At 34.3% G+C, this 12,291-nt stretch overlaps 1 protein-coding gene across 1 annotated transcript in view; it reads right to left on the bottom strand.

The window, feature by feature from the left end:
• LOC125025734 (nuclear valosin-containing protein-like) overlaps positions 1 to 12,291 on the bottom strand; it is a 13,102-nt gene continuing 811 nt past the window's right edge. Inside the window, exons 2-17 of the mRNA XM_047613900.1 lie at positions 11,877 to 11,991; positions 10,798 to 10,916; positions 10,538 to 10,617; positions 9,441 to 9,516; positions 8,829 to 8,972; positions 7,760 to 7,882; positions 7,339 to 7,555; positions 6,720 to 6,868; positions 5,526 to 5,647; positions 5,063 to 5,213; positions 3,609 to 3,719; positions 3,265 to 3,432; positions 2,217 to 2,339; positions 895 to 1,101; positions 436 to 687; positions 1 to 299 (exon numbers count right to left, since the gene is read on the bottom strand). Of these exons, the coding sequence (XP_047469856.1) occupies positions 159 to 299; positions 436 to 687; positions 895 to 1,101; positions 2,217 to 2,339; positions 3,265 to 3,432; positions 3,609 to 3,719; positions 5,063 to 5,213; positions 5,526 to 5,647; positions 6,720 to 6,868; positions 7,339 to 7,555; positions 7,760 to 7,882; positions 8,829 to 8,972; positions 9,441 to 9,516; positions 10,538 to 10,617; positions 10,798 to 10,916; positions 11,877 to 11,991 (2,298 nt within the window). The 3' untranslated portion in view covers positions 1 to 158. The remainder of the gene's footprint in view (positions 300 to 435; positions 688 to 894; positions 1,102 to 2,216; positions 2,340 to 3,264; positions 3,433 to 3,608; positions 3,720 to 5,062; positions 5,214 to 5,525; positions 5,648 to 6,719; positions 6,869 to 7,338; positions 7,556 to 7,759; positions 7,883 to 8,828; positions 8,973 to 9,440; positions 9,517 to 10,537; positions 10,618 to 10,797; positions 10,917 to 11,876; positions 11,992 to 12,291) is intronic.

Genomic DNA, 12,291 nt, shown 5'->3' on the forward strand with positions numbered 1-12,291 from the left:
TAATAATAATAATAATAATATTAACTACAACAGTGAATGAAAACAAAACACTATTGTTCTGATGCAATGGCTGAAAAACCTACAATACCCAAAATAAATAAACTTATTGCAAGTTAAGAGTTTTTCTGCCATGAATAACAATAATAGCAATAATAATTTCACTCTTTATCTCCTATATCCATTGGCTGAGACTCTTTATCTACATCAATAAAACTTGTATCTTGATTGGTTCCTCCTACAGACTCTTGTAGAGGAGCTGTTCCCATCTTCAGATTAAGTTTCTTGTAACGCTTTTGTTCCTGTAAAATGCAAATATAATCCATAAATAAAATGCAGAAGTAATCATAATGACACTAAGTGTAGATATAACATTATCTTGCCCAGTATACCTGACATTATCTATGCATAAAACAAAAGCAGGAAACACATGTATACCTCAGGTTTGATGGATGGCTTGATCTTCTTTAAGGCAGCAGAGAAATGACGCTTTGCAACCAAACGTGTCTTGGGCTCTTTATCACCACTGTCTGCAGAAGAGATGTCTTGGGAGCCATGAATAACTTCCCTGATGGCCTCTTTGCTAGCTAGATACACCAGCTGGTCACAATCAGCTCCTGAGAAATTGTTACACAGGAGAGAAATTTCTGCAAAGTCAACATCTGGGGCACACCGAGGACAAGTACCATTCTGAAAAAGCGAGAAAGGAAACATATACATCATACATTTTTTATGTTTTACGATATTAATCAATAATTTTTAAAAAATGTTAAAATGTAATGTCAATGAAAATTCATGTGCCACACTCTTGAGTACACTAACATAAATCAAACAAAACCAGGTAAAAAATGAGAAAACTGAAGAGAAAAAGGCCTATGAAAAGACCACTAAACTTACCTTAGTTCTTGCCTGAAAGATGGACACCCTTCCCTCATGATCAGGGACATCCACATAGAGCAGGGTATCAAATCTCCCTGGTCGAGTCACAGCAGGGTCCAGGATGTCTGGTCTGTTTGTTGCTGCAATAACGTAGACGTCTTCTCTTTTTGAGAAGCCATTCATCTCTGTCAGCAGTGTATTTACGATTGTTGTTTTACTTCCACTCTGCCAAGGAAAGATTTTTTATCAGTTACCTAGAAAAAATTTTTAGCGACGGGTCACGCCTATAGGCGTCATAACAATACGCTCATAATGTGGTGTGCGGCTGTCCGCTGCGGCAGCTCGCCAAAGCGCCCTGAGGCAATGATTCGGCTTGATGTACCGAATTCATGCGCTCAAAGTCGGCGTGTTGCCGCGGGTCGCCAGAGCGTAGAGTTTTTTTTAATTTTCTATACCCGTCGCCAATGGGTTAAACAGACCAGGTAGAAATCTGTATTGTATCAAACGGTGCATATGTCATGTATCTATTTAGATGTTTAATGAATTGTATGTGTGTTCCTGACCAGCAATTTTCAATCAAGGTTCCTGCAAATTCTTCCAGAAAGAATCATGAAATAAAAATAAAAATAAATATATAAATACAAATCTAAAACAAAAACAAATCTGAGTATAGTCTCTGCATCACAGAAACAAGCTCAAGTATCACACTGAAAGAAAATCTCAGATTTTTTGTTTTCTGTACTTGTGATATGGAAAATGCCTCGTAGGGTTCCATACAAGACTGTACTGAATCTGAATGTATAAAATATTATGATAATTAAAAATAATAATTATGGTAATAGTAATATACTGATAAATACCAACAATAACAATTGTTAAAAAAAAAAAAAAAAAAAAACAACCACCATAATAATACTAATACTAATACTAATAATGATAACAATATAACTGTAGTATCATTAACACTATCAAATAGTAAATATGAAATAGTAAAAATTACAATAATATTAAGCAATATCAGTTAAAAACTTTTAGTGAAAAAAAAAAAAAAAATGCTATATATATATAATTACGAAGATAATTCTTTTTTAATAGCACTTTATTTAGTTAATCATTACCAGATTTTGAAATATCTAGTAAATTATATTAATGATTGATCTTAAAATCATGAATATCATAATTTGGCACTGGAAAGTAACCTCTGCTGAGGTTGGAAGGCCTAAATTAACTTGTGATGAACTGCAAATGCTCCTTAAAATGTCCAAATTAGATAATTACATGTTTAACCTTTGTTATGCAAAACAATAAATGCTTTGAACAGACTACAGATATATCCTCACCTCAGCTCCTTTGCTTCTGACAGGGCACAGAGAGTCAAATTCATCAAAGAAAATCACACAAGGAGCTACGTTGCGTGCCCGTGTGAAGACCTCTCGCACTGCCCTTTCACTCTCACCTTGATACTGTAAATGAAGAATACCACTGGTAGGATAAAAGGTTTATGATAGCATTTCCCCTAGTATATATGTGAATGATAAATTTTACACAACACTTCTGTCAGAAAAAGTGGATGTTTCAGGGTGGATGTTACATCTACCACCTTTAATAGCCTTGCACCACTCAAGAGTGGCCAGCAAGCCACAAATCCCTGTATCCACATGTACTGTAGAGTTCCTGCAGGCTTTGCCCTGCACACTTGTAATGTTGGTGTCTAACAGGTGGGAGGTATATCAATCCTCTCCCAGACATTTTTTGGAGAATAAGTGCCAATAGCCTCTCCTCAAAGCCACCAACTGACCCCAAGGGGGTGAGGTAAAGGAATTGGTATGGCACTTGGGTGTATCATAGCTCAGTATATCAGTATTACTAGAGCCTCCTATCACTCTATATTTTAGCCCAAGACTACTAAGTATTAAATTGCCACGAACGGTCATGATAATCCACTGCAGTTAGTCCTGATGATGGAGAGGATATGAGCTGCTAGGGGAGGCTTATCCACAGTTGCTTCCTTTATTGAACTAGCTTATCAACAGTGACAGCTGAGTGAGATGGCATGCAAGCATGAAAGTACCTAACATCATTCTTTACTAGCCATACAACTGCTGAGTATAAAGCACCCACCCAATGTTGTAAGCATATGATAAGAAGTGCAAAGATAAAGTAAAATACATCTCTTATGTCTGGAAGCTAGTTGTGCCTGTATCAGAGATTTTCAAGTCACCTTTTTGTTTAATGGCTGGGTTATCAACCTAGAACCTGGTGATCATGTGAGGACCAGGTGTATCATCCTCCTTCCCTCCCTCTCTCTCTTTTCAACCTTTTTTTATTTCCTTAATTTCTTTGTTTCCCTTCCTTCTTTCTCATTCTCTAAGTGACATTCCATCTTACCATATTGAGGAGTTCCGGACCCATCACTGGCAAAAGGTTGATTCCTGCTTCATTAGCCACTGCTTTGGCTAGAAGGGTTTTACCACATCCTGGAGGACCCCACATCAGTATTCCATTGGGTCGACTTGCACCAAACTCCTCATGAAGCTTTGCATATTTGATAGGTTCCTGAAATATAAGGAAGTAATTTTTTTCCCTCTATAGAACTCATACTTATAGTTCATACAGACAACATGTGCATATATGGAGAGTATGTATTAACTATCTTGACCAACATATTGATATATTTTCACCATGTTAGAAGAAAATTATCTGATTTATAATAAATACAATATAAAACTCACCAAAATCTTTTCCCTTAATTCCTTTTTTATATCTTCCAATCCTCCAATATCTCGCCACGTGACATCTGGTACAGTAGGAAATCCTTCTCTTTTCAATGCTGGGATTATATGCTGTTAAAAATGGAAGAGAAAATGGTCATTCTGAAGCATGTGTAACACTCATTACACTGGAATAGCTTTTACATCTTCAATTTTGATTATACTTTCATTAAATTGTCTTTTGGCTTTGCATAAAAAAGCATTACAAGAGTTCATTAACGCCCTTTACAAAAAGTGAACCAGAAAGTCCAACAGACATACACCCCCCCCCCCCCTTTTTTTTAAGCTAAAATTAAAATTAAGTTCTGAGTACATTGTATCTCTCTGGACAAATTGATTTTTCAGCAACATATTGCAACAGAACAACATTATCCCATATCTTCTGAAATTTCTTGTGATCCTGTTAATATAACTCATGCTTGCTAATGTACTGATTACCCTTTACATGGCTTAAATAACTGAACATTACAGCAAACAAGTGTATATAATATAAAAAATAACAGGAATTCCAAGGAGAAAAACAAATATATCTATATACTTCATGAAAATGTGTCTCTGGTGTCATAACAACACATCATGAATAAGGTAAAACAACAGCAAAAGTGGTAATCATAATGATAATAAATCAGGTTGGAAACAATTTGTTTAGCAAGACATGGCCTATACATAAGTCGAGCACAGAGTGGAGTGGCCGAGGCAAATGAGATGTCAAGCCAAGACATCATTCTGCTACTGCTTATGGGAGATAGTGCATGACGGTGCTCTGTCATGTCCAGTATTTCTCGTCTACTGAATTTCTATTTCTATTCTAATGAAATATACAGAATAATCAAGGTAGTCTTAAGTTTGCATAAAGAGTGAGGTTATACATACAAACATAAAGAAAATTATTTGCACATATATATAGTCCATACATAAAGACACATGATTAGACATGAAAGTTTTTTTTTTTCTTTTGTGTTTGATGAATTGACAATCCCTTTTTATCTTTAAAATTCTGAAGAGAATTAAACTGATTTTGAATCTTCCTAGACTTGGATCATAAATATAAATGTGGTGGGCAGATGTCAAATGATGCTAGCTTCAACCTATAGTAACTATAAGGTCACCACCTACACTTGTACTAGGAACAGTTAGGACATCACCCCACTGAGCAACTGAGCACATGACATTACATAAAACTCAAAAAATGTCTCATACTATGTTTCAGTTTCAGAAATATAATGTATATGATAAATTGACTGAGCAGAGTACAATAACTAATTTTTGAAATCAATATGGAAACAGAAAGAAAGGAAGAAGGCAAGAAAAAATCAGGAGGTAAAATCCCAATAAAAATGTGTACTGGTGGTGGGGTGGGGGCTTAGAAAGGTTAGCAAGGCCAAAAGTTAAAACAAATGGGAACACTGACTTACCAATAGTGCTTCCAAAAAGTCTTCCATATTGACTGTTACCATGGAATCTGGAGCCTCTGATTCACACATTTCTCCAAACTGTTTGAGGAAACTATTCACTTCTTCCATTAAGGTTGCACCTTCTGTCTTTCCATAAAGGCAATCTTTTCTCCTGAATAATGGATAAACAATAATTTAGTTCAGAAAAATACTGAAAATTTGAAATATATATCAGACTGAATATCACATTATACATTATCAAATTTGCATGGTACCTAACTCAAAGAGATATTGCAGATTATGGAAATAAAATATAAGATTTCTGTATTGGGGGTTAAGGCTATTAGTGACATTAATCTTATAATTCTATGACTTACTTGTGTGATATGCAGTTTCTCTGCATATCACACAAATTGTGTAACATGATGAAGTTTAGAATAATTCTAAAACAAGACCTGGGCACCAGACTATCTTAAAGTCTTACCTCTTCCATGCTAATCCCTGAGACTTCTCTACCAGCTTCTTTAGATCTCCAGCAACATAGCCTGGAGTTCTTAGGGCTATTTCTTCAAAGTTCCCTTCAAAAGATATTCTATCACACATCACCTGTAAAATAAAGTTACTTAGCTAATGGACTTCTGAGACAATCTTAGGTAAACTTCTGATGAAGCAAAAAATATCATAATAACTCCTGGATAATGTACCACTAGACTTGCTTTGGAAATTAATTTGACTGGTCTATAAAAAAATGAACCCATTACAGAGGTAGCAATTAAAATCCTGCACCAATCCAACACACCTGCTGTTCTTAGCTGCCATGAAAACCATATATATATATTTCACAAGATTAATATGATCTGAGTATCCAGAACAGTAATTAATTGTAGCATTTAGTTTTACAGTACTGTTCAAGAACAACATGGTAAATAATACATATATACACCTTTTACAACTCATGTTTACTGAGCAAGAGTGGTGATGTTATGGAAAACCACTGGATGTGAAAATTATTTATATTGTTTGCTTCACTCTCTATAATATAACACACACATTTGTCTACTTTGCACTTTCATCATTTCATTATAATCTGATTATCACATTTATAGTAACAGTGAGATAAAACTGATAATATTAAATAGGAGGACTTTGATTTTCAGCTAAGGGGAGAGGTGCATTTTCATGATAAACTAACAAATTCATTAGTAGTGGTAACATGGTAATGGTTAATTGCTCCCATTCATTTTGGTGTCATTTTGCCCTAATGAGAAGAGAGAGAATGCCTCGGGGATCTTAGTGTGTTTAGGTTTTAATAAATTCTTTCAACTTGTGTGTATTCAGTTTCTTGTTAGACTTCAACAGCACTTATCATTAGCTGGCCTACCTTTTTTTTCTTACTTAGGCAAATTAAAATTGCAGTCAAATATGCCCTCAATAATAAAACTTGTTACAACACAAGGAACTTTTCTTGCATTTTCAAAGAGAGTTTCTATTTAAATTTATCTCCAGCCAAAAAAATTATGTTCAACACAGCTTTCATTAAAGAAATATCAGCTCAGAGAGAGAATATGTAAACACAGTACTTCTTGAAAGTCTCGTGATAGCCCCAAAAAATGGAACACAACAACTAAACAATATGAACATACCTACAAGGGAACGATTATGAACAACTTGAACCTACCTGCAATATTCTCACTCGGGCTGGCTCTGTTGGAATGTTCATAAATATCTCAGAGTCAAAACTACTACGGAGATCCAAGTCCAGGTTTTCCGGATAACTTGTTTCAGCTAGCACCAACAGTTTTGTATCTTTGTGCTTGACTTTGAGATCTGGGGAAAATAGCAGACACAGAGGAAGAATTAATACCAAGAACTGTCATTTTATTCACTCTGCAGCAATAATACCTTAATTTATAAGGACTATCTGTGTTCAAATTTACAGACAGTAATTAATGATTCTACAAAGAAGAAAAATAGCTACTACTGTAGACTCTGATGGGAAGAAAAAAAAAAAAAAAAAAGAGAACTCCCTCAGAAAAGGATATAATGCACAGATGCAAATGTTAAATATCACAATATACATGTACCTTAAAGATAATAAATCAAAACATGGAAAAGGAAGAAAGTAAGAAGAGGGGAAGAAACAAGGAAGTAGTGAAAAGAAAGAACAAGGAAACACAGAAATACAAAAAAGAAAGAAAGAAAAAAAAGAACAGAATAGAAAGAAATTGCTCTTTTTCAGTGCAAACATAAGTGGTCTTATTACTGTCCTCAGCATTTAGAGAGCCCCCAACACTCACTGTTGAGACATGAAGAAAACTGGGCCCCAATTCTTTTCTCCATGCTCTTTGCGGACATCAACTTTGGAGCAACAACTTCAATTTTCTCTATCAAAAGCACACAAGGTGCGAGTGAGGCTGCTTGCTCAAACACCTCTGTGATCTTCTCCTCGCTCTCTCCTGAGACCCCACCAATCAATTCAGTTGCTGTGATGCGTAATAGTGAAACCTCAGCAGTCTGGTTGAAAAGAAAAGCAAGGCTACTGGTAAATTACATACCAACTCAGTGAAATTACAGAACAACAGTACATCACATAGTACTTCACAGGATTCTCTGAATCTACAATAAATAAAAAATCAAAAATCATAATATCACATTCATAATAACAGCATGATAAGTGCTAAACAGATGTAAATTCCAGAGGACTGAAGAGTTACTTACCCCAGCCAGTGCCTGGACAAAGGTAGTTTTCCCACTTCCTGTTGGGCCAGTGACGAGCACTGACTTCTGGAGAGGCTGTAAAATCCCAGGCCATCGGAGATTTGCAAGCAAGTCGCAAATTTTCTGGGGAGGCAAATTAAAGATTGTTTTTGTTTTTTTTGTTTTTGAGCTTCAAGGTAGCTTTTGACAGTAGAGCTCCTGAATGGTATGTCAGTCAAAAAAACAATGCACTAATTATATTTTCTGAATTTACTCCAACAGAATACAAACTCAGTAGATAATTTAAACCAACAAAATTATTACTGTTTCAAAAAGGATCCATAAAAAAAATAAAGTCATAAACATTCCCTTGCAAATAGATAATAGGTCTCCACCTCCTCTGTTTTTTTGTTTTTTTTAGAGTGAAAAGAAGAAAATTACTTAGTCTAACTTCTTAATGGGTATAACAAGTTTCTGCTTCCTAAATTAATAAACATGGCAATAATTTTTTTTTTCTAACAATTTCCAAATGCCAGATCAAAAAGGGAAACCCTTTTAAGATACTATAAAAGACCAATAAGCTAAACACTAGTAAAAAATGCAGTTTTAGGTTTGGATTCTTTGAGGGTATGACCATGTGACAGACCAAGTGCTTAGCAATTTCCAATGTCAGCCACACAATCAGATGCATCAGAAACATAATTTTCCCAACATTTGATGGCTGTAGCATATATGATTTAAAGGCTTAAAAGTGACTTAAAGCCCAATTTTGAGAGGCTGCAACTTATTAATGCCTGTAAGCATGGCCAAAAAAGTGAAAACTGTTTAGTACACAACAAAAACAACAACAATAATAAGAATAACAACAACGACAATAATAATAATATATGGATATATGGCTTAAACTATTCAGTAATCTAATCCCAACTCTTCATCGACCAATTAAAAAATTAACATGAAAACCTGAAAAATATATATTACGAGTAATGCAGAGAAAGGTGAGGAAACTGAATAAACCTGATATGGTTTCTCTGCCATATCCTGGTGGATACTACAAGTAAAATAATAACAATAATTGCAATGAACTTACATCTTTCAGCAATTCTAGGCCAGCCATCTCCGCAAATGTGATTTCTGGCATTTCTGGCTGCAACTGTTTTCTTTTTTTTCTTTTATTTCCTTCTACATCCATCTCTTTATCCTTTTTCCTTTTCACCTTGACACTTTTCTGCACCTTGAATAGACATGGTGCATATTAAAAAACTAATATGTAAAAAAAAGAAAAGAGAGAGAGAGAGAGAGAGAGAGAGAGAGAGAGAGAGAGAGAGAGAGAGAGAGAGAGAGAGAGAGAGAGAGAGAGAGAGAGAGAGAGAGAGAGAGAGAGAGAGAGAGAGAGAGAGAGAGAGAGAGAGAGAGAGAGAGAGAGAGAGAGAGAGAGAGAGAGAGAGAGAGAGAGAGAGAGATAATAATAATAATAATAATAATAATAATAATGATGATAATAATAATAATAATAACAATAACAATAAGTTCTAAAACCTTTGGTACACAAGACCACAAACAAATAAACAAAATCATAAAAATTACGCACATCACAGCCTCTTTGTAATTTTGACAAAATTAAACAATACTTCATTAATCAAGATAGCATTTTACAAACAAAAATGTAAGAAAAATAACACAAAAATAAAACTATAGTTACCTCTGGGGTTCTGATGCCATTTAGAGAAATATCACCACCTGTTGTGTCAATGACAAAGAAGTCATTATCTCTCATTCTGAAATTATAAGAATTGTAGCATACAGTATATGGTAATACAGTATCAACACTAATAATAATAATCACAAAAAGGATAGTAGTAGCAGTATATCAATAGCAGTAGTAATAGTGACAGAAGTAGTAGTTGTGATAGTGATAGTGATAGTAATAGTGATAGTGATAGTGATAGTGACAGTAGTGGTAGTGGTAGTGGTAGTGGTAGTATAGTAGTAGTAGAGGTAGTAGTGATAGTGATAGTGGAAGTGATAGTATAGTGGTAGTATAGTAGTAGCAGTAGTGGTAGTAGTATTTCATATCAATCAATCTCAAAGAGGAAAGTGAGGAAGTTTAACCTCAAACAATCTATTCACCACAATCACGGCTAATGTGGAAATTCAGGCATAATGTAGTTTAACCCCTAATGATCTATTCATCATGATCATGGCTAATTACACAACGCATACACAGTCCTATCTGGCACAATCAGGGGAGACCTGTCAAAAACTTGTGAATTATTTTCCTTTGTTTTTTTTCTCTATGAAAGATGTATGTAGTGACCACAAATATATTTGGTACTTTGGGGAAAATTTCCTTGGAGGAACACCTACAATATCAACACACATACACTCAACCTTCTTGTAAGCCTCTCCACCCCTATCTACTTGTGAATAAAATAGAGGGAGTCTGAAGTAGTAATTCAAGCCAAACCCTAGATCTTTTCCTCATCCTACATCCCCCCTCCACATGCCATACTACTATGCATCACATACTGGTGTATCATTGTATTTTTGCTATTTACATATCTAGATATAGATACATCTAAATATGAATTTTATTGTTTAAAATTTTTAAATCTTTTTATATTATTTTATTTTATTTATTCTTTTTTTTTTTTTCTATTTATATATTCATGCTGAAGGGTTTAAGGTTTAACAACAAGAGATCCAGTAAACATGAGTTGCCACTTCATGGTAAAAAAAATATATATATTTTCTTCAATATAACACCTGTAAAAGAACAAGACTGAGAGCAGATCTTACTTTGATACGGATTTGGGAGTACTTGTTGTTGAGGGTGATGCTGGGTATTTCTTGGCATGCTTTTTTTTTAAAGGTTTTGCCTGAAAAGAACTAAGTCTTAAACAAAAATATTTGCATAATCAATGCTCCATACATGCACTAATTACACAATGATACTTGAAATCATTGTGTTTATGGCAGCACTTTCATTCAAGATACATGTAATAATGTGTCAGTATGTATAACTATTTTTTAGATTGCAAAGTGAGGAAAAAACTTACTTGCTGCTTTGGTGTTGCAACCTCAATGATGTCAGGGCCTCCACCATCACTATCCTCTATCTCTTCATCAAAGCTGTCTTCTTGTTTCTCTTTCAGTCGTTGTTTCTGCCACTGATAAGCTGTGAAGTGCATTCAAAGGAAATTTTTAAATATAATAATAAAAATATAAAAAAAAATTCATTAAAAAAAAGTTTTATAATGGCATCTACAATCACTAGTAACGTAACATTACAATGCATCTGGATACTTTTTCACTTTTTCTGTGTTGCTGTAGCAATAGCTAACACAATTATCTAGTGAACATGATCAATATTTAAAAATAGTTAGATTATGTTATTTAGCCCCTACGAACCAGATGACATGACCATCATGTCATGAACATACAGGGAAAAATTTGGTTGAGGGCCAGCGTGAAGGGAACTTGTTGTGAGAATTTAGGCTGAAGGTCAAGATGACAGAAATGACTAGCCACAAATGCATAAAGTTATTTTCATGCTCAGAATCTTATTCCTGCTCACTGTGACTGGCAGCACAGATTGTATATGACAAAAAAAATTAAATGACAGAAATAAAAAAAATGTTAGCTACTTATTGTCATTATTATTCCACTGAGTTAAGGACTATCTAGAGAGATGATATGGAGTCTGTGCAAGGAAAACAGTTTATTAAGATCTGGTTACAGCGTATCAAGTGACTAATACAGTCATTGGAAAATGGCAAAAAAGCAAAAAATGCTTAGTAGAAAAAGAGAAAATAACACTGCATTGTGGAGGCAAAGAGTCTTGACACTGCCGATAAGAGTTTGTGTGCACCCAGCCTAAGAGACAAACGCACATCATAGTAGTCATTCAAGTAAATTAAACCATATAATACTGTAATTATTATCTAGACACATATATAACAAAAAAAAAAAAAAAAAAAAAAAGATAAATAAAAAAAAAAAATCCTTAAACAGCTCCCTAAAATACCGAATTTTTTAATGATACAGTCAGACTAAGGTATTCTTCATCCAAACCCACAGATAAATAAATGTCTACATATCAAGAGCAAGATCCATATTATTGGGTGAAACAGCTTACCTTTGTCCACACTATTCATGAAAGCCATTCTGCTTTTTCCTCTAAATTCCCGGTATGTTTTTATCAAGTAGTCAGTCATCTCCATGACAGTGTAACTGTCATTTTCTTCCATATACTGCAAAAGGAAAGACAAAAATGAAAATTTAAAAATTATATGTGATATTAATGATAAGTATAATAATTTTATTTCGGTAATTACAATTAAATTAATAATAATGATATCATCAACATTTATGAGGATGAGAATTGATGTATATTGATGTTAAACTGTTTATGATGAATGATGAATGATGAATAACGAATGATGAATAATGAATAATAAATATGAATATGAGGATGAGGATGAGGATGAGGATGAGGATGAGGATGAGGATGAGGATGAGGATGAGGATGAGGATGAGGATGAGGATGAGGA

The sequence above is a fragment of the Penaeus chinensis genome, chromosome 1, assembly GCF_019202785.1.
Source record: "Penaeus chinensis breed Huanghai No. 1 chromosome 1, ASM1920278v2, whole genome shotgun sequence".
Taxonomy (NCBI): domain Eukaryota; kingdom Metazoa; phylum Arthropoda; class Malacostraca; order Decapoda; family Penaeidae; genus Penaeus; species Penaeus chinensis.